Below are 23,353 nucleotides of genomic sequence, written 5' to 3' on the forward strand. Positions count from 1 at the left end.
CTTTCCATTATCAAAGAATCCTGGCAAAAAAAAGTACTATTTTAAATATTGATAATATATTTCTTGAACAGCATATTAAATCTTGAACAGATATTAAAATGATTTCTGAAGGATCATGTGACACTGAAGACTGGAGTAATGAGACTGAAAATTTATTATTGGTCACAGACATAATTTACATTTTGAAATATATTCAAATAGAAAACTGTTACCTTAAATAGTACAAATATTTAAAATTTTTTTACTGTTTTTGCTATATGAAATAAATACAGGCTTGGTGAGCTGAAGAGAATTCTTTAAAAACATTAAAAATCTTAGTGTTCAAAAACTTTTGACTGGTAGTGTATATTTTACATTATTATAAAATTCAATGTAATTAGCAAATCAGGACTAGGTTTAATTTATTTATTTAATTTTTTTTTTTCATTTATGCAGTGTACAATGTGTTGTTGACTTTTTGTTTGTAAATGATATTAAATTCTATTGTCTTTCTGAACCCACTTAATTTTCCCAACTTTCCCAATTTATTCCAACTGGTGTATTTAGAAAAATTGTTTATACTGTTTATACTATCTTCTGTTGTCTCATTATTATTAATGTACATAATTATAACTGATTATATTTTACTTAAAAAGCCAGTCCTCTGTGTAATCTCAGAAAAAGTGAATTTGAAGTAACTGTAACCACTAGGTGAAATACCTCTATTATGTATATTTTATTGTTAGATTTATGTTTTGCTTTAATAAAATAATAATAAAACAATTTTATTATAACTGTTGTGTGCCTATTTTGCTTTTATGACAGCTGCACTTTTGAGCTGTATGAACTCCACAAGTTCATGTAAAACTGGATGATCATGTTCTCCAGCATGATTTGAAAAGGAGCCAAAGAGCAAATTGTGCTTCAGTTGAACCAAAACCATCAGACTGTCTGTACAAAGAAGTTTGCATGATCAATGTCACACATTTTTAATAGAAATAGCTGCAGAATCTTAAATGATTGTTCATAATATTATTTTGTTCATGCTAGGAATTTTTATAACCATAAAACTTAATTTATAACCAGGATTACATTTTTCTTTTCCAAATTTTATTGAGGTCTCTGACTTTTAGACCCCGCATGCTGCTGTGATTGTCACAGTATATGTCGCCCGACTGTGTGTGTGTGTGTGTGTGTGTGTGTGTGTGTTTATGCTGCTGCTCTTGACTGAAAATAGCAGCTGTTGACCCAAGCATCTGTTACCTAGAGGAAGAGAGAGTTGCTCGGAGATACAGAGGGAGATGCCAGAGCTTTGAAATAAGGCTATAAGGAATGTAAAGCATTGAAAGGAATTGAAAATTCCCCACACTCTAAAAACAAATAACGCTCAATGCATGAAATGCATACAAACTAAGGGAAATTACTAAAGTTTCGCTGCCTCCTATGAACTTATGTTTCAAAATAGACTACTTTAAATCTCACTGTTCAGCAAATAGTCCTATCTGATTGTGTTTGAATCTGAATAGATGAACCACTGGGTGGAGATGCATGTGAGACAATGGACCTGAGTGCACTTATCAACTTTGTGCTTGGTGGTAAATTGCTGACTAATTTACATACAGGCTGGAGTGATCATACTGTCTCCGGGGTAGAAAGACTGGTTGCTTCATACAATAATCAAATAAAGTACAATTCTGATTTCTTTACATTCTTCTGAAACCGTAATGTATGAAAGTATGTGAAAAAGATGTCATTATTGTGAGAATTAGCACAAAGGTGAAAAAGAATTTCGAAAATAAACATAAAATGTGTTGCATAAAATGAAAAATCGCAGCTGCTTTGACCGAAACTAGATAATCAAATGTGAACTGGTGAAGTAAATGTGAAGTGATTCAATTAAAACCAAAATCAATCAGTAATGTGATACATACACTACCAGTCAAAAGTTTTTGAACAGTAAAATGTTTAATGTTTTTTATTTGATCCAAAGTAAAGCAAAAACAATACAATTTTGAAATATAGAATTTTTAACATCATTACTTCAGTCACATGATCCTTCAGAAATCATTCTAATATTCTAATTGGCTGCTCAATAAACATTTAATATTATTATTTTGTTGAAAACAGCCGAAGAGAATTTTTTCAGATTTCTTTGATAATTAGAAAGTTCAGAAGAACAGCATTTATCTGAAATAGAAATATTTTGTAACATTATAAATAGCTTTATCATCACTTTTGATCAATTTAAAGCACCCTTGCTAAATAAAAGTATCAATTTTCTTTCATTTCTGTAATATATATATATATATATATACTTTTGAGTGGTATGGTGTATAATTTTACAAAAGCATTTTATTTCAGATAAATGCTAATCTTTGGATCTTTCTATTCATCAAAGAATCCTAAAAAAGGGCTCAACTGTTCTAAATACTGATAATAATAATAAATACTTCTTGAACAGCAAATTAGCATATTAGAATTATTTCTGAAGGGTCATGTGACACTGAAAACTGGCGTAATAATGCTAAAAAATTAGCTTTGAGCACAGGATTAAATTGGTTATTTATTCATTTAAAAACTGTTATTTTAAATAGTAAAACACAATATTGTAAAATACAAATGCAGGCTTGGTGAGCAGAAGAGACTTCTTTAAAAAAAAAAAACATTAAAAAGCTTACTGTTCAAAAACTTTTTGACTGGTAGTGTAATGCAGTTACAGTTTTATGGTGATGATTGCCGTCATTCATCATAAGGAGATAAAAAATGTAAACTTGTGTGGTAAGCATCTTGTGACAATGTAAATTTAAAATGTAAAGACTATTTGTAGTAGGCTATGCATTAACATTCACGTTGAAAATTGTTATTTATGCTATTTTGTAGAGTTGTTAGTTCGTTACACGTGGTGTGTATTTAGTCATATGTTTTCCAGTCGTGTTCCATTCAACATAATGTCAAATATTTGTAAAAATACTATTTCATCCAGTCAACCAGATGCTCATTGAAACAAAGTAGTGACGTATGTTTGACGAGGCGGGGAGAATTTCAGTCAATTGTGTGTGATTTGCGGGTCGATTGGGGAGGGAGAGGAAGCGGGGGGTTGCAGCTCAGTCGGTCCTCCTCCTGTGTATAAATTCTCCAACCAAACCGTTTTTCTTCCTCTTTCTGTTACCTGGCAAAGGGGAGCAGCAGCTGAGGAGTAATCTCTCAATCTTGGTGAGTACTTTCTCTGTTGGTTAGGCCTTGGTTTTTTAATACTGCCAATTATTGTCTTTTAAAGAACTTTTGGGCTATTTTGAAAGATTTTTTTTTTTAAGGTTGACGGTTTCTTGTTAATCCGTTAATTTGTCAGCGTTGTTTCGTTATTCTCACTTATGGTATCTACAATGGCCTTTTTGATTAGGAGTTCTTAATTGAGGCTTCTTTTTCTTTTCTTTTTTTTTTTTTTTAATTGGTAGTGTGTTTAGATGAGATTGGGTTAATTTATTTCGCCATTGTTTGCGTGTACGTCCATCTCAAAGAATGGGAACCGGGAATAGAACAAAGGCGCTGAGAGACTTGAAGTCGCGGGCCTGGTCAAAGCCTTCCAACACATTCTTGCATCCAACAACTGTTATCAGTGACTGGAGAACCAGATGTCTACATCCTCTTGGATTCGTATCAGACACTTTGAATTTTTTCTTGTAACTCAACACCGCGCTACTCTAAAGAAACACGTGTCGCAGTTGCCTTATGGAGAATTAGGCCGGTTCAAACTCGGAGCCATTTATTGCCTGTTACGAAATCCCCCGCGCAAAAGTTTTAAAAATGTTAAGCCTGTATTTTACTCTATTTTTTTTTTCTTCCTTTTTAACACAGAAACTGATCAATCATGGGAAAGGAAAAGACCCACATTAACATCGTGGTTATTGGCCACGTCGACTCCGGAAAGTCCACCACCACCGGCCATTTGATCTACAAATGCGGTGGAATCGACAAGAGAACCATCGAGAAGTTCGAGAAGGAAGCCGCTGAGGTAAGGGTTTAAACACTTTTGCTGATTGTTTTGTGAATTTTTGTTAAGTGATTGCGGCACAACTCCGAGGAACAAGAGCCAAAATGGCGGCGGTAGCACGCGTTCCTGGGCTCAAGCCGGCTGGGTGTGGGAGGGGCGGAGCTTAAGCGGGACTTGCTATGACGTTACAGATTCTGTAATGGCGCCTAGTAGGCCGCTCAACATGTGCATTGATCCCATTCAGCCTTTCAAGCACTTCTATTTCCGTTGTTAAACTTTAAGTCATCTGTGGTTATATTTAGATTTTTATATTACAACACTAAATTATTAAATGCCTCCAGTTGTTAATGTCTCATTTCTTTATTGCAAAACAGATGGGCAAGGGCTCCTTCAAGTACGCCTGGGTGCTGGACAAACTGAAGGCTGAGCGTGAGCGTGGTATCACCATTGACATCGCTCTCTGGAAATTTGAGACCAGCAAGTACTACGTCACCATCATTGATGCCCCTGGGCACAGAGACTTCATCAAGAACATGATTACTGGTACTTCTCAGGTGTGACTACACTCCACCCATACGGAACTATGCTTTTGTGACTAAGGTTAAACCTCATCCAACTAAAATGCTAATGGCTGGCTTTTTCTCTCCTTCCAGGCTGACTGTGCCGTGCTGATTGTTGCTGGTGGTGTTGGTGAGTTCGAGGCTGGTATCTCCAAGAACGGACAGACCCGTGAGCATGCCCTCCTGGCCTTCACCCTGGGAGTGAAACAGCTTATTGTTGGCGTCAACAAGATGGACTCCACCGAGCCCCCTTACAGCCAGGCTCGTTTTGAGGAAATCACCAAGGAAGTCAGCGCCTACATCAAGAAGATCGGCTACAACCCTGCCAGTGTTGCCTTCGTCCCAATTTCTGGATGGCATGGTGACAACATGCTGGAGCCCAGCACAAACGTAAGTTTGTCTATGCAACGTTGTAGGGATGGTGGATTATTTCCATAAGAGGAACGGCTTGTTCGGTGTGTTTGTATCACATCTTGACTGACGATGTCTATCTGTTTTTAGATGGGCTGGTTCAAGGGGTGGAAGATTGAGCGCAAGGAGGGTAATGGTAGCGGTGTTACTCTTCTTGATGCCCTGGATGCCATTTTGCCCCCCAGCCGTCCCACCGACAAGCCCCTCCGTCTGCCACTTCAGGATGTCTACAAAATTGGAGGTTGGTATAACTTGTGAAGCTGTACAAGTTCTGAAGTCAAACCCTTTGGGTTGGGTTTTTAACGCTTTTCCAACTTTAAAGGTATTGGAACTGTGCCCGTGGGTCGTGTGGAGACCGGTGTCCTCAAGCCTGGTATGGTTGTGACCTTCGCCCCTGCCAATGTGACCACTGAGGTCAAGTCTGTTGAGATGCACCACGAGTCTCTTACTGAGGCCACTCCTGGTGACAACGTTGGCTTCAACGTTAAGAACGTGTCTGTCAAGGACATCCGCCGTGGTAACGTGGCTGGAGACAGCAAGAACGACCCCCCTATGGAGGCTGGCAGCTTCAATGCTCAGGTTGGGCTTTCTCCCATCACCTTGGTCACCAAGCCACTTGAATTCCAGGGTTAATTGTGAATGTGTATACTGATTTTGTTTGTCTTTCAGGTCATCATCCTGAACCACCCTGGTCAGATCTCTCAGGGCTATGCCCCAGTGCTGGACTGCCACACTGCTCACATTGCCTGCAAGTTTGCTGAGCTCAAGGAGAAGATCGACCGTCGTTCTGGCAAGAAGCTTGAGGACAACCCCAAGGCTCTCAAATCTGGAGATGCTGCCATTGTTGAGATGATCCCTGGCAAGCCCATGTGTGTGGAGAGCTTCTCCACCTACCCACCTCTTGGTAAGTTCACGTCATGCTAATCGACTCTTTCATTCGAATCTGTAGCTATTTTTGTGCAGAACTTGTTGCTAATCATTCTCCATCCACAGGTCGCTTTGCCGTGCGTGACATGAGGCAGACCGTCGCTGTTGGCGTCATCAAGAGCGTTGAGAAGAAAGTCGGTGGTAGTGGCAAGGTCACGAAGTCTGCACAGAAGGCTGCTAAGACCAAGTGAATTTCTCTCCATCACGCTGTTCCAAAGGTTGTGGTATGTTCTTCCCAACCTCCTGGAATTTCTCTAAACCTGGGCACTCTACTTAAGGACTGGCTTATGCTGATTAAAACCCATCGGAAAAATTTTCGCAGGAAAGGAAACCCAACTTGGATTTAAGTGTGGCTCCATTTATTGACTGATAGTGCCCCTTTCAGTTGTTAAATTTGTGTTAATGGTTTAGAACTGCACCTGTTGCCACAGTAAAATTTGGAAAGAAGCTGCTCAATAAGAAACTAATAAAGGTATTAAAAATTGAAGTTGCGCTTTGTCTCCTGTCATCAATCGGGAACTGGGTGGGATTTGGGATGAGCAACTGTAATATGATTCGTCATGGTCCTTGCAGCTGTTTTAACACGTGTTGCAGCCAGGTTTCTTCTACAGTGTGCCAGCTTTACTGATGTCTTCTCCTCCAATCGCAAATAGTGTGCGCAGCAAAGCTACCAATGGTACCCCTCATCTGAGCAGTGTCTAGGTGGTTTTTTTTTTTTCATATCCCACCCCTGTCTGAACCCGTATAAATTTAGACGGGCAGTGTGACTCGTTCCTTTTTCTCCAGTCTGCTCGGCTGTCTGTAGTGCTTGTAGTCGGGTAAGTTTATTACAGACTCATTTTATTCATGCTTAATGGCGGCTAGGCTGTGTATTTCATAAGGGAAAAGCTCTCAAATGCATTTAAAGTGACGAGGCAGTCATTTTTCATACACTTATTTTCAGGGTTCTAGATTTATATTGCTTCTAGGTTTCTTAATTCTCTACTATGTTATCACTGACACAAGCAGAGAGCACAAACTTATTGGCAAAGCTGGAGAGAACATGGCTGGTGCTGTCATTCCAGTCCTTCAACATGGTGGACACGAAGTGAATAGAGGGAGGGGTGGGTGTTGCCAGATCTTGAAAAAAGAAGCTAGACTGGAAAAAATTGAGAATCGAGACCTTTATTTAACGTAACCACGGGTTTTCTAATTAAGCAACGTTAACTGTAAACGCGTTATAGAAACTATGCTTCCAGATATTTCTACAGCTGCGATTAAGGGTTAATCTCAGTTTATTGTGGCATGTGAACCAAGCTCTTGCAATCCCCCCCCCCCAAATATTGTGACTCTTATCAGTCCGCGATTTTATATTATCATTATATGATAAATGTAAATTCTTATAACAGGCGGACATGGCAACACCACCGATGCTGCGCGTTCACGCAGAGAGATTATCCTGACTGGAACGCGCGGGCACGAGCCGGTTCATTTGATTCTATACGCTTATATGCTGTCGCATTGTGAATTTATTGATAGAATTCTTTGAACGCTAATGTGTAATGCGTGTTTAAACGACCGGATAATGTTGGCGAAACTAAACCCAGCAATGTCTTTCCACAGTAAATTAACAACATGGGTAAGGAAAAGATTCATATTAACATCGTGGTTATCGGCCACGTCGATTCTGGCAAGTCCACCACCACCGGCCATCTCATCTACAAATGTGGAGGCATCGATAAGAGAACCATCGAGAAGTTTGAGAAAGAAGCCGCTGAGGTACGTCATCACAGCCGGGTGACTTTCGATGACTAATGTGTCTCGATGACAAGTATATTCTGGGCGTGTCTTTTTGCACACCATGTGTTGTGAGCGACATCTTCAGTTTAACGGTAGTTGTTTCGGGCTCAGTCAGTTCCAAATGTCTAAACTGAGCATATGTGACCCTGGAGCACAAAACCAGTCATATGTAGCACGGGTTTATTTGCAGCAATAGCCAAAAATATATTGTATGGGTCAAAACTGTCGATTTTTCTTGTATGCCAAAAAATTATAAGTATATTAAGTCATGTTCCATGAAGATATTTTGTAAATTTCCCACTGTAAATGTATCAAAACAATTTTTTTTATTAGTAATATATATTGCTAAGATCTTCATTTAGGCAATTTCTCAATATTTAGAATTTTTTTGTACTCTCTCTGATTCCAGATTTTCAAATAGTTGTATCTCGGCCAAATAATGTCCTTTCCTAACAGCTTATTTATTCACCTTTCAGATGATGTATAAATCTCAATGTCAAAAAACGTACACTTATGACTGATTTTGTGGTTCTGGGTCATATATGGTTGCAGTTTTTATTACAATATAATCATGGGAATTATAACTAAAACAGTTCCATTAATGCATCACTTTTAAGTCGTTAATCTCTAATATGAGCTATTACTATCTATAATTTATTTTTATTATGTATTATTATTTTGTCCATTCTGTCTCACAAACATCTCAAATATGCTTCTAGATGGGCAAGGGCTCCTTCAAGTACGCCTGGGTGCTGGACAAACTGAAGGCTGAGCGTGAGCGCGGTATCACTATTGATATTTCTCTCTGGAAATTCGAGACCAGCAAGTACTATGTCACGATCATTGATGCCCCTGGGCACAGAGACTTCATCAAGAACATGATTACTGGTACTTCTCAGGTAGGTTTTTTTTTGTATTTAAACAAATCTATTACAGGTTACTGTGCATAATGATTTTGTTGTAGCATTATTATTGTTTAAATGTACAGTGGTGGCCAAAATTATTAGAACACTAGTTTTTTCACCAGCTAAAAAAGGGTTTTAAGTCAGTTATTTCTGTAGTGTGTAAGTAGGAAATATCAGTTTACATTTCCAAACATTGATTTTGCCATTAATTGTAATAATCCAGTGAGATTTTTGTTTGCACAAGGACTCTGACAACAGTCAGTGCTCCACACAGAGATCGGATTTCACCATCATCCAGTCTATCTGGAATGACACGAAGAAACAGAACAAAGTGACACAGACTAAATCCAAAAGAACTGTGGCAATGTCTCCAAGATGCTTAAAGAAACCTACCTGCAAAGCTACAGTACTATTAAAAGTTTTAGGCACTTGTGTAAAAATGTTGTAAATGAGGATTCTGTCAAAAATAATGTCATAAATAGGTTTTCTTTATCAATTAACTTGAATTAACTAAATTAAATCCATATTTGGCGTGACCATCCTTTGCGTTTAAGGAACATTGCCCTAGGTGCACTTGCACATAGTTTTTCAGGTATCTTTGCAGGTAGGTCTCCTGAAGTATCTGAAGTGGAGACATTGCCACAGTTCTTCTGGAGTTCTAATAATTTTGACCACCACTGTAAGTGTTGTAATTTTATTAATTCCTTCCCCAGGCTGACTGTGCCGTGCTGATTGTCGCTGCCGGCGTCGGTGAGTTTGAGGCTGGTATCTCCAAGAACGGACAGACCCGTGAACATGCCCTGCTTGCCTACACTCTGGGAGTCAAACAGCTTATTGTTGGAGTCAACAAGATGGACTCCACCGAGCCCCCTTACAGCCAGAAGCGTTTTGAGGAGATCACCAAGGAAGTCAGCGCCTACATCAAGAAGATCGGCTACAATCCCGCCACTGTTGCCTTTGTCCCAATTTCTGGATGGCATGGTGACAACATGCTGGAGCCCAGCACAAACGTGAGCATCTGCTTTTTTCTGGGTTGGAAGGGTTTTGTTTGGGTTGGTGATCATTGCAATTGTTCATGCTGTTTGTTTTGGGTGTTCTTCATGGATAATAGATGAGCTGGTTCAAGGGATGGAAGATTGAGAGGAAGGAAGGTGCTGCTAATGGTGTTACTCTTCTCGAGGCCCTGGATTCCATCCTGCCACCCAGTCGGCCCACTGACAAGCCTCTTCGTTTGCCTCTGCAGGATGTGTATAAGATTGGAGGTAAGGTTATAGAATTTTAAATGATTTATTTTCATATGTGACCCTGGACCACAAAACCTGTCATAATGGTCAATTTTTATTAAGATTTATACCTTTAAATAAACTTTCCATTGATGTATGGTTTGTTAGGATGGGACAATATTTGGCCGAGATACAACTATTTGAAAATCTGAAATTTGAGAGTGCAAAAAAAAAAAAACACCTTTAAAGTGGTCCATATTGAGTTCTTAGCAATGCATATTACTAATTAAAAAAATTAATATATCAAAGTTTTGATATATCTACAGTAGGAAATTTACAAAATATCTAATGTATTGTTGGCTATTACTACAAATATACACATGCTACTTCTGACTGTTTTTTTCTTTGTAGTTTTCGTTTCAGTATGTTTTCTAGTTTCACTTTTTGTTATTACATCAGTTTTATTTTAGGGCTGCCATGGCTGATGTGGCAACCGGTATAATTAAAAAATGCTTGCATTTCCTTGTGTTTCATTTTCAGTCTAGATTAATTGAAGTGACTCTAAAATGGGGTTAAGAAAACTGCCAAGAGTGTCAAGGTGACATTAAAAAAAGACAAAACAAGCATTAAAAAGCTAAACTAACTAAAAATTTAGATATTTCTTTCTTCATTTGGTCCCTCAGCAACTATTCTTTCTTTGAAGAACCATGGAAACCTGTAAATATGAGAAGGGGATTTCTAGATCTGTAAAGCCATGTAAATTAAAAAAAATTCCTAAAACTCCATGGTTGTTTTTCAAAAAAATTTAAGGAATCACTGTGTTTAATGATTATCAAGTACTCACAAACAGCATTTTTATGTTTAATGCAGACATTTTGTAAAAGTTTTATAGTATCTATCATTTTCCTCAACGCAAAAGTAAGCCTATGGGTGAGACTTCTGGTTCATTATCCACTATAGGGAAATAACGAGAAGAACAGCGTGCAGTAAATTGTAAAACCGTTTGCTCTACAAACCAGTGTGCTCATAATTAAGATAATACATTTAAATAATATGGTTAAACAACAATTTGCAATATCAAGCAGCAAAACGAGCTCTTCTGTACAGCTAAAAATAGTTGGATGCGGATGAGACCGGAAGCCGGATCCATAAAATTTACAAATGGCTGTGCCATTTTTACTGGAAGGTTATTTTAGTTAGTTCTGGAGTAATGAAAATAAATATAGTCTTAATGTTTCCCAGTTTTTATTTTCATATCACTTATCGAAAGTGTTTGCCTTTAGTTTTAGTTTACAATAACAACACAGCCTCCAACTTCATTCCCAATTTAATGTCATTTGTCACTCAAACATTTTCTGTTTGTTTCCCACAGGTATTGGCACTGTTCCTGTTGGACGTGTTGAGACCGGAACTCTGAAGGCTGGTATGGTTGTGACCTTTGCCCCTGCCAACGTCACCACTGAGGTCAAGTCCGTTGAGATGCACCACGAGTCTCTTGTCGAAGCTCTCCCCGGTGACAACGTTGGCTTCAACGTTAAGAACGTGTCTGTCAAGGACATCCGTCGTGGTAACGTGACCGGCGACAGCAAGAACGACCCCCCTATGGAGGCTGCCAACTTCACAGCTCAGGTTAAAAAATGAATAATAGAATATTATCTGCATGATCTTTTCAAAATATCCAGGTGTTTTATCATGTACCCCTCTTTTTTGCAGGTCATCATCCTGAACCACCCTGGTCAGATCTCTCAGGGCTATGCCCCAGTGCTGGACTGCCACACTGCTCACATTGCCTGCAAGTTTTCTGAGCTCAAGGAGAAGATCGACCGTCGTTCTGGCAAGAAGCTTGAGGACAACCCCAAGGCTCTCAAATCTGGGGATGCTGCCATTATTCTTATGGTCCCTGGCAAGCCCATGTGTGTGGAGAGCTTCTCTCAGTACCCACCACTGGGTAAGTTTCATCATATATGTTGAACGTATTAATTAAATGTTCTGTTTTAATTTAAACTCCTTACCATCCCACTATAATTTTCAGGTCGTTTTGCGGTGCGTGACATGAGGCAGACCGTTGCTGTTGGTGTCATCAAGGCTGTTGAAAAGAAAGCCTCCTCTGGTGGCAAGGTGACCAAGTCTGCTCAGAAGGCCGCCAAAGCCAAATGAATCGTCCCTTCAGACACCCAGCAAGCCTCACTGACATCCTACACTGCAATGTCTCAGAACCTGAGCACGGTTTTAAAGGACTGGCTTATGCTGATAAAAACCCACCGTAAAAGCTTCCGAAGGAAAGGAGGAAACCATGTATTTATGAACAGCTTAGGAGAAAACAATTATAAAAATAAACAATGATCATTCATCAGTTTGTGCCATAATTCTTTCTTGTCAAAGTCAAAGCATTATGAATGAGTTTTATTGTAAGTGCATTCATAAATAAATTCTTTTTGAACATTAGAAATATAATTAAGATTCTTTTTTTAACATTTGAATTGTGAATATTTCAGTGTTATTATAGTTAACTAATACTAATATAAATATAGCTCAAAATATAGCCCCATAAATCTACATTCCATGCACCATAATGACAATGCAAAAACAGCATGATCAAATATTGTTCGCAAATCTGTCTTAATCTGTTAGTGAGCACTTCTTTGCCGAGATAATCCATCCACCTCACAGGTGTGGCATATCAAGATGCTGATTAGAGAGCATGATTATTGCACAGGTGTGCCTTAGGCTGGCCACAATAAAAGGCCAATCTAAAATATGCAGTTTTATCACACAGCACAATGCCACAGATGTCGCAAGTTTTGAGGGAGCGTGCCATTGACATGCTGACAGCAGGAATGTCCACCAGAGCTGTTGCCTGTGAATTGAATGTTCATAACTCTACCATAACCCATCTCCAAAGGCGTTTCAGAAAACTTGGCAGTACATCCAACCGGCCTCACAATCGCAGACCACGTGTAACCACATCAGCCCAGGACCTCCACATCCAGCATCTTCACCTCCAAGATCGTCTGAGTCCAGCCACCTGGACATCTGCTGCAACAGTTGGTTTGCATAACTAAAGAATTATTGCACAAATTGTCAGAAACTGTCTCAGGGAAGCTTATCTGCATGCTTGTCACCCTCATTAGGGTCTCGACCTGACTGCAGTTCGTTGTCGTAACCGCTCACATTCAATGACGTCTGGATAAATCCCGGTTTTCACTGTACAGGGCAAATGGCCGACCGGGTGTATGACACTGTGTGGGTGAGCGGTTTGCTGATGTCAACGTCGTGAAAAGAGTGGCCTATGGTGGCGGTGGGGTTATGGTATGGGCAGGCGTATGTTATGGACAACAAACACGGGTGCATTTTATTGATGGCATTTTGAATGCACAGAGATACCGTGACGAGATTCTGAGGCCCATTGTGCCATTCATCCACGACCATCACCTCATGTTGCAGCATGATAATGCACGGTCCCATGTTGCCAGGATCTGTACACAATTCCTGAAAGCTGAAAACATCCCAGTTCTTGCATGGCCAGAATACTCATCGGACATGTCTCCCATTGAGCATGTTTGGGATGCTCTGAATCAGCGTATAGGACAGTGTGTTCCAGTTCCTGCCAATATCCAGCAACTTCGCACAGCCATTGAAGAGGAGTGGACCAACTTTCCACAGGCCACAGTCAACTCTATGCGAAGGAGATGTGTTACTGATACCAGATACTGACTGATTTTCGGACCCCCCAATACAGTAAAACTGCACATTTTAGAGTGGCCTGTTTTTGTGGCCAGCCTAAGGCACACCTGTGCAATAATCATGCTGTCTAATCAGCATCTTGATATGCCCCACCTGTGAGGTGGATGGATTATCTCAGCAAAGAAGTGCTCACTAATACAGACTTAGGCTGTGTCCAAATTCAGGGTCTACATCCTTCGGAGGACTCATTTGAAGGATGTTACGTCACAGCGCCGCGACGAAGGCTGTCCAAATTCATAGGATCCTTCAAATGCGGCCCACAAATATGTCCTCCTTTTCCCCGAATTTGAAGGATGGGTCTGGTGGATCCTTTCCCGTCCTACCTATCCCACAATTCCTTTCGGCAGAGCGCTTCCAGAATTTTCAAATAATGGCGGACGAAGCAAGCCGTAGTAATGATGGAAGTTTTAAAAAAACTGGCGTTTCAAAAAATATTTTTTTACAGCGGTTGTCTAGTTAGGCGTTTGGTTTTACCGTTAAGCTTATTTTTTTTTTTTACATTTGTATGTATATATGTTAAAAAACATCACTTTCATAAACTAGCTTCTTTCTTACTGCCTGTGTGAATATCCCCTTACACACAGCTAATTTCTTGTTAGTGATTGAAGATGTTTTTAACGCTTTTAGGGATGAAAGAGTAGTTATTTTGTTTTGTGCAGTACAGATAACCTTACTTCTTGCTTAGTGCTGTCACGGTTGCTAGGCGACAGGATATGAGCAACGGGGAAGGGAGGGAACTGAAAGAAGTGTAGGCTGTCCAAATTCAGTGACACCTACTTCCAGGTTTTGCGGTCTTCGGAGGACCCCTCCTCCTTCAACCTGGTAGGAAGGATCCTAAGGAGGATGCAGACCCTGAATTTGGACACAGCCTTAGACAGATTTGTGAACAATATTTGAGAGAAATAGGCCTTTTGTGTAGATAGAAAAGGTCTTAGATCTTTGCATTTATTACATTTTTACATTTATTCATTTGGCTGATGCTTTTATCCAAAGCGACTTACAATTGGGGAGAACAACAAGCGATTCATCCTAAGAGTCAGATCGAAGCGGGAAGTACTCGAAAATACCATGTATCAGGCATTGTTAGATGAGTACATGCTAGAAAGACAAGATCAAGAAAGTATTTATTTTTTATTTTATTTTTTTATTGGGTCAGATAGATTGGAAAGAGATGGGATTTTAGCAGTTGTTTGAAAACTGTTAAGGAGACTTCGCAAACAGCATTCCGGATAGGTGTGGGAAGATCGTTCCACCAGGCAGGAACAGTGACCGAGAATTTTCTGATTTCATGCCTCTCTGTGGTGGTACAATGAGGCGTCTTTCACTAGAGGATCTCAGACTTCTGGAAGGAGTGTAGATGTGTAGTAGTGAACGGAGGTAGGCAGGTGAAGAACCGGTGACTGTCCTATATGCCAGCATCAATGTCTTGAATTTGATGCGTGCTGTAACCGGTAGCCAGTGCAGGGATATGAAGAGAGGTGTGACATGGGCCTTCTTGGGCTCATTGAAGACCAGCCGTGCTGCTGCATTCTGAATCATTTGTAGAGGTCTGATTGTACATGCTGGAAGACCGGCTAAAAGAGCATTGCAGTAGTCCAACCTAGACATAACCAGGGCCTGGACGAGGAGTTGTGCAGCATGCTCTGTTAGGAAGGGCCTGATCTTTCTAATGTTGTTCAACGCAAACCTGCAGGATCGAGCAGTTTTAGCAATGTGGTCTTAAGTCAATTTGTCATCAAAGATTACACCAAGATTTCTGGCTGAAGTCGATGGGGTAATTGTTGATGAACCTAACTGGATGGTAAAGTCATGCTGTATAGTTGGAGTGGCAGGAAAGACAAGGAGCTCAGTCTTTGCCAGATTGAGCTGTAGATGGTGCTCCTTCATCCATGCAGAGATATCTGCCAAGCAGCCTGAGATCCGTGCCGTTACTGAAGGATCATCTGGTTTGAATTCCAACTTTGATTCCAACTGATGAAAAATGTGGGCAAAAACAAAAGTGTTGCGTTTACAATTCTGGTCAGTGTAAGTTACAAAAGCACAGTCAGTTATGTGTGTCAAGAGAAACAGCTGAGAAAGAATCGCATGTTTCTATTAGCTCTGTGTGTAATATACAGTACCTATACTGCTCTTTATGCTGTTAGTGTGACAAACCATAAAATAAAAACAGAAAATCACCCACTGCTCATTTCTTACTTGAATGCTGCTTTTAAATACGGTGGGGTCTGTGAAGTCGTGGGCGGGGCCTGTAAATGTGACATTACATTTTAGGGATTGTTCAAATTGTTCTAAGACACTGCTTATGATTTATGGAGATTAGGGAAAAAAGGAGTGGGTGGATTTTTAAAATTATAGGCGTTTACACACTCTGGCTAAACACAGTTATGTTCAAACAACATAATAGGTGCCCTTTTAAAAATGCATTTGAACTGTGTACCATTACTTTTAAAACCACGAAGGGTTAACCATGTACACGTTGGTTAGCTTGTTACAAAAGACTTAGGCCTTTGTACATGAAGATTGTGCTTTTAGCTGATACAGTACATCTGTACACACACCACCTGACTGACACCTGAGGTCACACGAGAGCAGGTAAACCGCAGGCAGAGATCTGTTTCGGTTTTACATCACTGCGACACAGTCACACCCTGAACCTTTTACTGTAAAGTGAAAGATCATCTGATGTGGCGGGGAGGAGCTTAGAATCAATACGCTTTTGCTGTGCTTTGTTAATAGATCATATTCTCTAGAACAGGAAGTGGGTAAGTCTGGATTCATTAATATCACTGAATTGTACGCTTGTGAGCATTTTAAGAAGTGTTGAATAGAAAATGTTTGGTTTTGGAGGGGCACAAAGTTATCTAGCTTGAACATTCCTGTAAGTTTTAGTATATGCTGTGCAGTTTTTCTGTTCTTGGTGCAAAATACACACATCAAAACATCTCTGATGTTTTTAGCCGTTTTTAATTTTCTATTCCCTTAAGCTTTTGACTTTAATGTTCTTACTCAAACTTTATGAAAGCCATAAAACAGGGTGTAAAGCTCTCTATCGTTACAAAACTGTCTGTAAAACAATAATGTCAGCAATGCTAGTTGCTAGTCAATAACTCTGTTTATTATTTTTATGGGCATATTTTTTCCCATGGATAGGCTATACTACATTTCAATTTTAGGTTGGATTGAGCATCACAACGGAGGAGCGAACACTGTATATCTGGTTTTTCACAGCACTATTATGGAAAGTCAAAGGAGATCAAGTAATGAGGAGGATCTTTACTATGTTGCTCTTTGAGTTTTTGTTTGTATTTATAGAGAAGCATTATACTTGCTTTACTTATACTTTTATATAGTTGGAGATGATTCTTCCATTTCGCCTGAGCTGGACCGCTTGATCAGACAGAGAGGTCGAGATCTACGGCTGCGTAAGCCTGACCAACAGAATGCTGTGAAGATAGTTAACCATCTGATTGATAGCCTGCTGGAATTCTTAAAGAATAATGAAGACCAGCCCTTCTTCAGGGAGATCTCAGTTCTCACCAGTGGCAGCTATTACGAGATGGTTAAGGTAAAACATTTGAATCAGAATATTGAGAAAAATCAGTTAATAGTGTCAAATATAAAGAGTTGCTCAAGTTTGTGTCAGATATTGCTCAGAATTAAAGGGATAGTTTACCCAAAATTGTCGATTCTGTTATTAATTACTCACCCTCATGTCATGTTAAATCCATAAGACCTTTGCTCAGAACACAAATTAAGATATTTTTGAAGAAATCGAAGAGCTCGTTAAAATAGACATCGTTAAAATAGTCTATGTAATATCAGTGGTTCAACAATAATTTTATGAAGCTACGAGAATACTTTTTGTGTACAAAAAAATAAGATTTTATTCAACAATTGCTTCTCTTCCGTGTTTTATGTACAGTGTGTGTTGTCTTCTGCTTGTAAACAAGGTGCAGTGTATTCAACACCAGAATGCCTGCTCCTGTGTCAGCAGCACCACAACCATGCATCTGACATGGAAGAGAAGAAATTGTTGAATAAACTCGTTATTTTTATTTTCTTTGCACACAAAAAGTATTCTCATAGCTTCATAGAATTACGGTTGTACCACTGATGTCACATTGACTTTCTTATCAATGTCCTTACTACCTTTCTGGCCTTGAATGTGGTAGTTACGCTACTGTCTATGCAGGGTCAGAAAGCTCTCGGATTTCATCAAAAATATCTTAAATTATTCATGAATGTTTGGAAAAATGGAATGACAAACTATAATTTTATCACCAACAGATCAACAAACCCAATGAGTTTGATATTATGCTGAAACTGAAAGTCCCAAGGCTGGTATTGTCAGAACTGGAAGAATATCAAGGACTGTTTTATAAGATAAAACTTCTCAAACCCACACGAAATGAAATCCAGCACTTTCTTCTGGAAGATAAACTTACCATCTCAGCCACCAAAATCAAAGCAGAAATGCACCGCTTGGTCCGGAAATTCATTACCAACCATTTTCAAGGTGTGTTTTACTGATCTGTTTCTTAACACCATGTACACCATGTACACCATGTCCAGATAGCTTTATACACTACAATTCAAAAATTTTGGGGTAACATTTTTTTTATGTATTTGAAAAGGCTGCATATACAGTTTACATACGCCTTGCAGAATCTGCAATATGTTAATTATTTTACCAAAACAAGAGGGATCATGCAAAATGCATGTTATTTTTTTATTTAGTACTCACTTGAATAAGATATTTCACATAAAAGATGTTTACATATAGTCCACAAGAGAAAATAATAGTTGAATGTATAAAAATTACCCTGTTCAAAAGTTTACATATGCTTGATTCTTAATACTGTGTTCTTACGTAAATGATCCTCAGCTGTGTTTATTTTGCTTTTTTTGTTTAGTGATAGTTGTTCATGAGTCCCTTGTTTGTCCTGAACAGCTGCCTGCTGTTCTTCAGAAAAATCCTTCAGGTCCCACAAATTCTTTGTTTTGTTTTTTTCAGCATTTTTGTGCATTTGAACCTTTTCCAACAATGACTGTATAATTTTGTGATCCATCTTTTCACTCTGAGGACAACTGAGGGACTTGTATGCAACTATTACAGAAGGTTTAAATGCTTACTGATGCTTCAGATAGGGACACAATGCATTAAGAGCTTAAAGAATTTAAAGATTAGGGTAAATTTTACTTATTTTGTCTTCTGGGAAACATGTAAGTATTTTCTGTAGCTTCTGAAGTGCAGTACTAAATGACAAAAATATGATATTTAAACAAAATAAGAAAAATGTATATATCTTCATTCTGTTTAAAAGTTTACACCCCTGGCTGTCAATGCATGTTTTTTCTTCTGGAGCATCATTGAGTGTTTGAAAGTAATAGTTGCACGTGAGTCCATCAGTGTGAAAAGATGGATCTCAAAATCATACAGTCATTGCTGGAAAGGGTTCAAATACACAAAAATTCTGAAAAACCAAATAATTTTCTGAAGAACAGCAGGCAGTTTAACTGTTCAGGACAAACAAGTATCAAAAAACAGAAGTGTCATTCATGTAACAACACAGTGTTAAGAATCAAGTGTATATAAACTTTTGAACAGGGTCATTTTTATAAATTCAACTATTAATTTCTCTTGCGGACTATATGTAAATGTCTTTTTGTGTGAAACATCTTATTCAGGTCAGTACTAATTAAAAAAATAACATGCATTTTGTATGAAATAATTAACATTTAGCAGATTCTGCAAGGTGTATGTAAACTTTTGACCTCAACTGTATTTGATACAAAAATATAGTAAAAGCAAAGCAGTAATATTATGAAATATTATTACCATTTAAAACGATAACATTTGAATTAATTTTAAAAATAATTTTAAATGAATTGTCAGCAGCCATTTTCAAACTTTCGAAAGATAGTGAATAACTTTAAGATTGTTTGTGCTTCTGGCACCTGTTCACAGATGAAGGTTGGGTGATAGGCAGAAATCTAGTAAATTCACCGGCGGTGACCCTTGAATTTAAGCCGAAAGAGAAAGTCAATGATGTGATGTCTGTAGATATCGTACCTACTCTTGAGGTGCCACAAGGTTGGCCACAAGCAGCACGGGCAGGTCCCAACATAGACAACTGGCTTGGAAAGAAATGTCGTCGTCAGTTTGTAAGTAAGGCTGTGTATTTCGTCCCAAAGAGACCAAAAAGAAGGAACCTCAAAGATGATGCCAAAGGTATGCTGGCACAATACATTTTCAATCATTACAAAAGCATTTCTTTTTTTCCATAGCATATAAGATTGATATATTTGAGGTACTCTTTTTCAGAGAGCTGGCGAATATCCTTCTCTCACATTGAGAAAGAGATGTTGCAGTATCATGGCAATAAGAAGACGTGCTGTGAAGGTCATTCCAACAAGTGTTGTCGGTATGAACAAACACTCATGTTTATAGTAGGTTATGTTATAGAATAATGTCATGATGCCCCTAACATTTTCTTGTCTTTCTTAGGAAACTTTGCTTGCGGCTTCTGAAGTGTTTGATTGAGGGGCTGAAGCAGCAGTATCCCAAAGAGCTTGAGCCTCTGTGTTCCTACCATGCCAAAACAGCCTTCTTCCATGTCCTTTCAGACAGAGTGCAGGATTCCCTTTGGTCTCCAGGCCAGCTGTCCGTCTCCTTCATGAAACTCTTTGGATACTTTGAGCGATGTGCACTAAATGGTTCACTACCCCACTTCTTTGTCTGCGAGCATAATCTTTTCTCCCCACCTGCATTTCCCAAGCGAGCTCTTGCATTTCTGACCAGTGTTCTGGGGGAGCAAAGAGAACTGGGGCTTCCTGTTTTGAAGGTGCCAAGTCCTACCTCTGGTCTTGTTCCTGAGACTATTGGTGTGATTCAACCAATCAGTGACACAGACAGTATTGTTGTCTTCGAACGTTCTTTTAAGCATGTGTATGTATGCTTACTGGCTGTTATTGTGTGTGTAGGAATCGCATGTGTATTTAAAAAATGAATGTTTTTTTTATCCTCTCCAAATATGGTGAGGTAATAATTGTGCACTACAACAGTGGTTTTCAATTCTGGTCCTGGGGACCCACTGCTCTGCACATTTTGTGTGTCTCTCTTATTAAACACACCTGATACAGATCATCAGCTCATTAGGAGAGAGATCCATGTACTTAAAGGTCCACTGAAGTGCCTTGAAACACGCAGCGTTATTCTATGTGGTGACGTACTTTTAACTGAAACATAAACATATCGCTAAGCCCCGCCCACTTATTTTGAAGAGCCAATAGCGTTCCATTAATATCTGCTCGGGCCAGAGCCGTTGAGGTCGGTAAAGCCGCATTTGTAAGCTTATGACAGCCACAGACTAATAAATTACCCCATAGATTCAATATGAAACTCTTGCTAAAACCAAATAGTGATCATAAAAATCATGCTGAGGCTGTGTAGTTTAATGCATGCCGATCGCACATATGATCTGCTCCGTGTATTGCGTCTCTGTGTAGGGGGCGGGACGCTACGGACTGTAGAAAGCATTTGATTGGTCAGAACGTTTGATGAGAAACTGAAGTGCACGGTGATATCATCAAAATCGTTGATTCATATTGGCGGAAGTGACGAGACAGTAAGTTTTGAATGCTTGTAAAAGCAAAATTTGTCATTGTTTTGAAGCACACTAGCGTATAGATAATCTTAAGGCTAATATATTCATACTAAAAGCCCAACAACTTTAATTTTGATTTCAGGGGGACTTTAACTGAGTGTGTCAGATAAGGGATACATACAAAATGTGCAGAGCAGTGGGTCCCCAGGACCAGGATTGAAAACCACTGCACTACAATATTACTTTAAAATATTTTTTTTAATGAAAATTATTATTGGGATGATCCAGTTATGGCATACACTACCAGTTTTTGAACAGATTTTTAATGTTTTCAAAAAAAGTCTCTTCTGCTCACCAAGATTGCATTTATTTGATCCAAAGCACAGCAAAAACAGAAATATTTTTACAACTTAAATAACTGTTTTCTATTTGAATATATTTTGAAATGTAATGTATTCATGTGCTTCATGTGATAATAATAATAATAATAATAATAAATGTTTCTCGAACAGCAAATCAGCTTATTAGAATTATTTCTGAAGGATCGTGTGACACTGAAGACTGGCATAATGATGCTAAAATGTTTGCTTTGATCACAGGGATAAATTACATTTTAAAATCTATTCAAATAAAAAGTAGTTATTTTAAATAGTACAAATATTTCACAATATTACTGCATTTGCTATTTTGGATCAAATAAATGCTTGAGGAGCAGAAGAGACTTCTTTAAAAAACATTAAAAATCTTACTGTTCAAAAACTTTTGACTGGTATTGCATGCTTAAATTATTTCGTGTTTTATCAGAAATGTACAGGAAAAACAGTGTTTGTAAATCTTGGTATGAATCATTGTGAACTCTAAAAACTAAACTTATCTGAAATGCCATATAATATTTTACATATTTGATTTTCATATTCATGATTCATGATCATCTTTTATGATTTCTGATTTCTGATAAACTTATATTTTGCTGTGTTAAGGACCAATTTAGCAAATTAGACCTTAGACGGTCAGGGTACTGCCATATTTCATTTGTGACAGGAATAAAAAAAAAAGGTTTAGAAGAACAGTCTGTTCAACAGATTGTATTGTTCTTTAACTACATACCAATTAACAACAACAACAAGAAAACTTTTAGTGAACAAAAACTTCATAAATCAGTTTTGAAACATTTGAGTTAAGGAAATAACAAGATCTAGGATGTTAATACAGTGTGTGCCATTGTAAAGACGGTCTATTCCTTGCAACCTTGTTTTCATCCATATTAAATTCAATACTGTGTTTAACTGGACTAAGGTCTGTGACCTAAAAGACAGTCCTCTCTGGACCTTAGTCAGATGCAAATACTTTGCAGGTTAGACATGAATTCCAAATGTTTGTATTGTTTTAAGGTTATACACTTGAAGTCAAAAGTACACATTCACTGTCCAGAATCTGCAAAATGTTAATTACTTTACTAAAATACGAGAGATCATACAAAATGCAAGTTATTTTTTATTAAGTACTGACCTGAATAAGATATTTTACATAAAAGATGTTTACAAGAGAAAATAATAGTTGAATTTATAAAAATTGCCCCGGTTCAAAAGTTTACATACACTTGATTCTTAATACTGTGTTGTTACCTGAATGATCAACAGGTTATAGTTGTTCATGAGTCCCTTTTTTGTCCACTTAAACTTAAAAAAATTTTAAACACATTTTCGTTCTTTTAATAAGTTTACACCCCTGGCTCTTTATGCATTGTTTTTCCTTCTGAAGCATCAGTAGGCGTTTGAACCTTCTGTAATAGTTGCATATGAGTCCCTCAGTTGTCCTCAGTGTGAAAAGATGGATCTCAAAATCATACAGTCATTGTTGGAAAGGGTTCAAATACACAAAAATGCTGAAAAACCAAAGAATTTGTGAGACCTGAAAGATTTTTCTGAACAACAGCAGGCAGGTTCTGCAAGGTATATGTTAACTTTTGACTTCAACTGTATGTCAAATGTATTTACCAAGAAAATGCAACAAAAATGAACTGCTTTTTTTGTATACTGTACAGCAGGGATGGACTAAAAGGTTTTCTGTACAGTTACCTGTAGTGCAAAATTGTTTTTCGACAATATAAATAAAACAAAGATTATTGGAGTATGTTTTACAAGAAAATACTATTTCAGTTTTTTTTTTATGTTTAATTCAATGTAATACTTGTTTGGTCTAGCAGTTTCTAAGTGGAAATTATTTC

At 38.3% G+C, this 23,353-nt stretch overlaps 3 protein-coding genes across 3 annotated transcripts; all 3 read left to right on the top strand.

Annotated features, from left to right (window-relative positions):
- Positions 1–3,036: 3,036 nt before the first annotated feature.
- Positions 3,037–6,355, top strand: LOC141289741 (elongation factor 1-alpha). Its single transcript, XM_073821922.1, has 8 exons — positions 3,037–3,192; positions 3,835–3,991; positions 4,345–4,524; positions 4,624–4,920; positions 5,032–5,182; positions 5,264–5,520; positions 5,611–5,845; positions 5,935–6,355. Exons 2-8 carry the CDS (start codon positions 3,848–3,850, stop codon positions 6,057–6,059), a joined length of 1,389 nt encoding a protein of 462 aa, XP_073678023.1. The 5' UTR covers positions 3,037–3,192; positions 3,835–3,847; the 3' UTR covers positions 6,060–6,355.
- A 204-nt stretch (positions 6,356–6,559) lies between these two features.
- Positions 6,560–12,128, top strand: LOC141289818 (elongation factor 1-alpha-like). Its single transcript, XM_073822005.1, has 8 exons — positions 6,560–6,686; positions 7,471–7,626; positions 8,367–8,546; positions 9,266–9,562; positions 9,664–9,814; positions 11,148–11,404; positions 11,489–11,723; positions 11,808–12,128. Exons 2-8 carry the CDS (start codon positions 7,483–7,485, stop codon positions 11,930–11,932), a joined length of 1,389 nt encoding a protein of 462 aa, XP_073678106.1. The 5' UTR covers positions 6,560–6,686; positions 7,471–7,482; the 3' UTR covers positions 11,933–12,128.
- Positions 12,129–16,270: 4,142 nt separating this feature from the next.
- LOC141289836 (cyclic GMP-AMP synthase) lies at positions 16,271–23,256 on the top strand. Its single transcript, XM_073822029.1, has 6 exons — positions 16,271–16,776; positions 16,870–17,084; positions 17,807–18,035; positions 19,488–19,751; positions 19,845–19,944; positions 20,028–23,256. The coding sequence occupies exons 1-6, from the start codon at positions 16,644–16,646 to the stop codon at positions 20,527–20,529; spliced, it is 1,443 nt and encodes a 480-aa protein (XP_073678130.1). The 5' UTR covers positions 16,271–16,643; the 3' UTR covers positions 20,530–23,256.
- The last annotated feature ends 97 nt before the right edge of the window (positions 23,257–23,353 follow it).

Source organism: Garra rufa, chromosome 17, assembly GCF_049309525.1.
Source record: "Garra rufa chromosome 17, GarRuf1.0, whole genome shotgun sequence".
Lineage (NCBI taxonomy): Eukaryota > Metazoa > Chordata > Actinopteri > Cypriniformes > Cyprinidae > Garra > Garra rufa.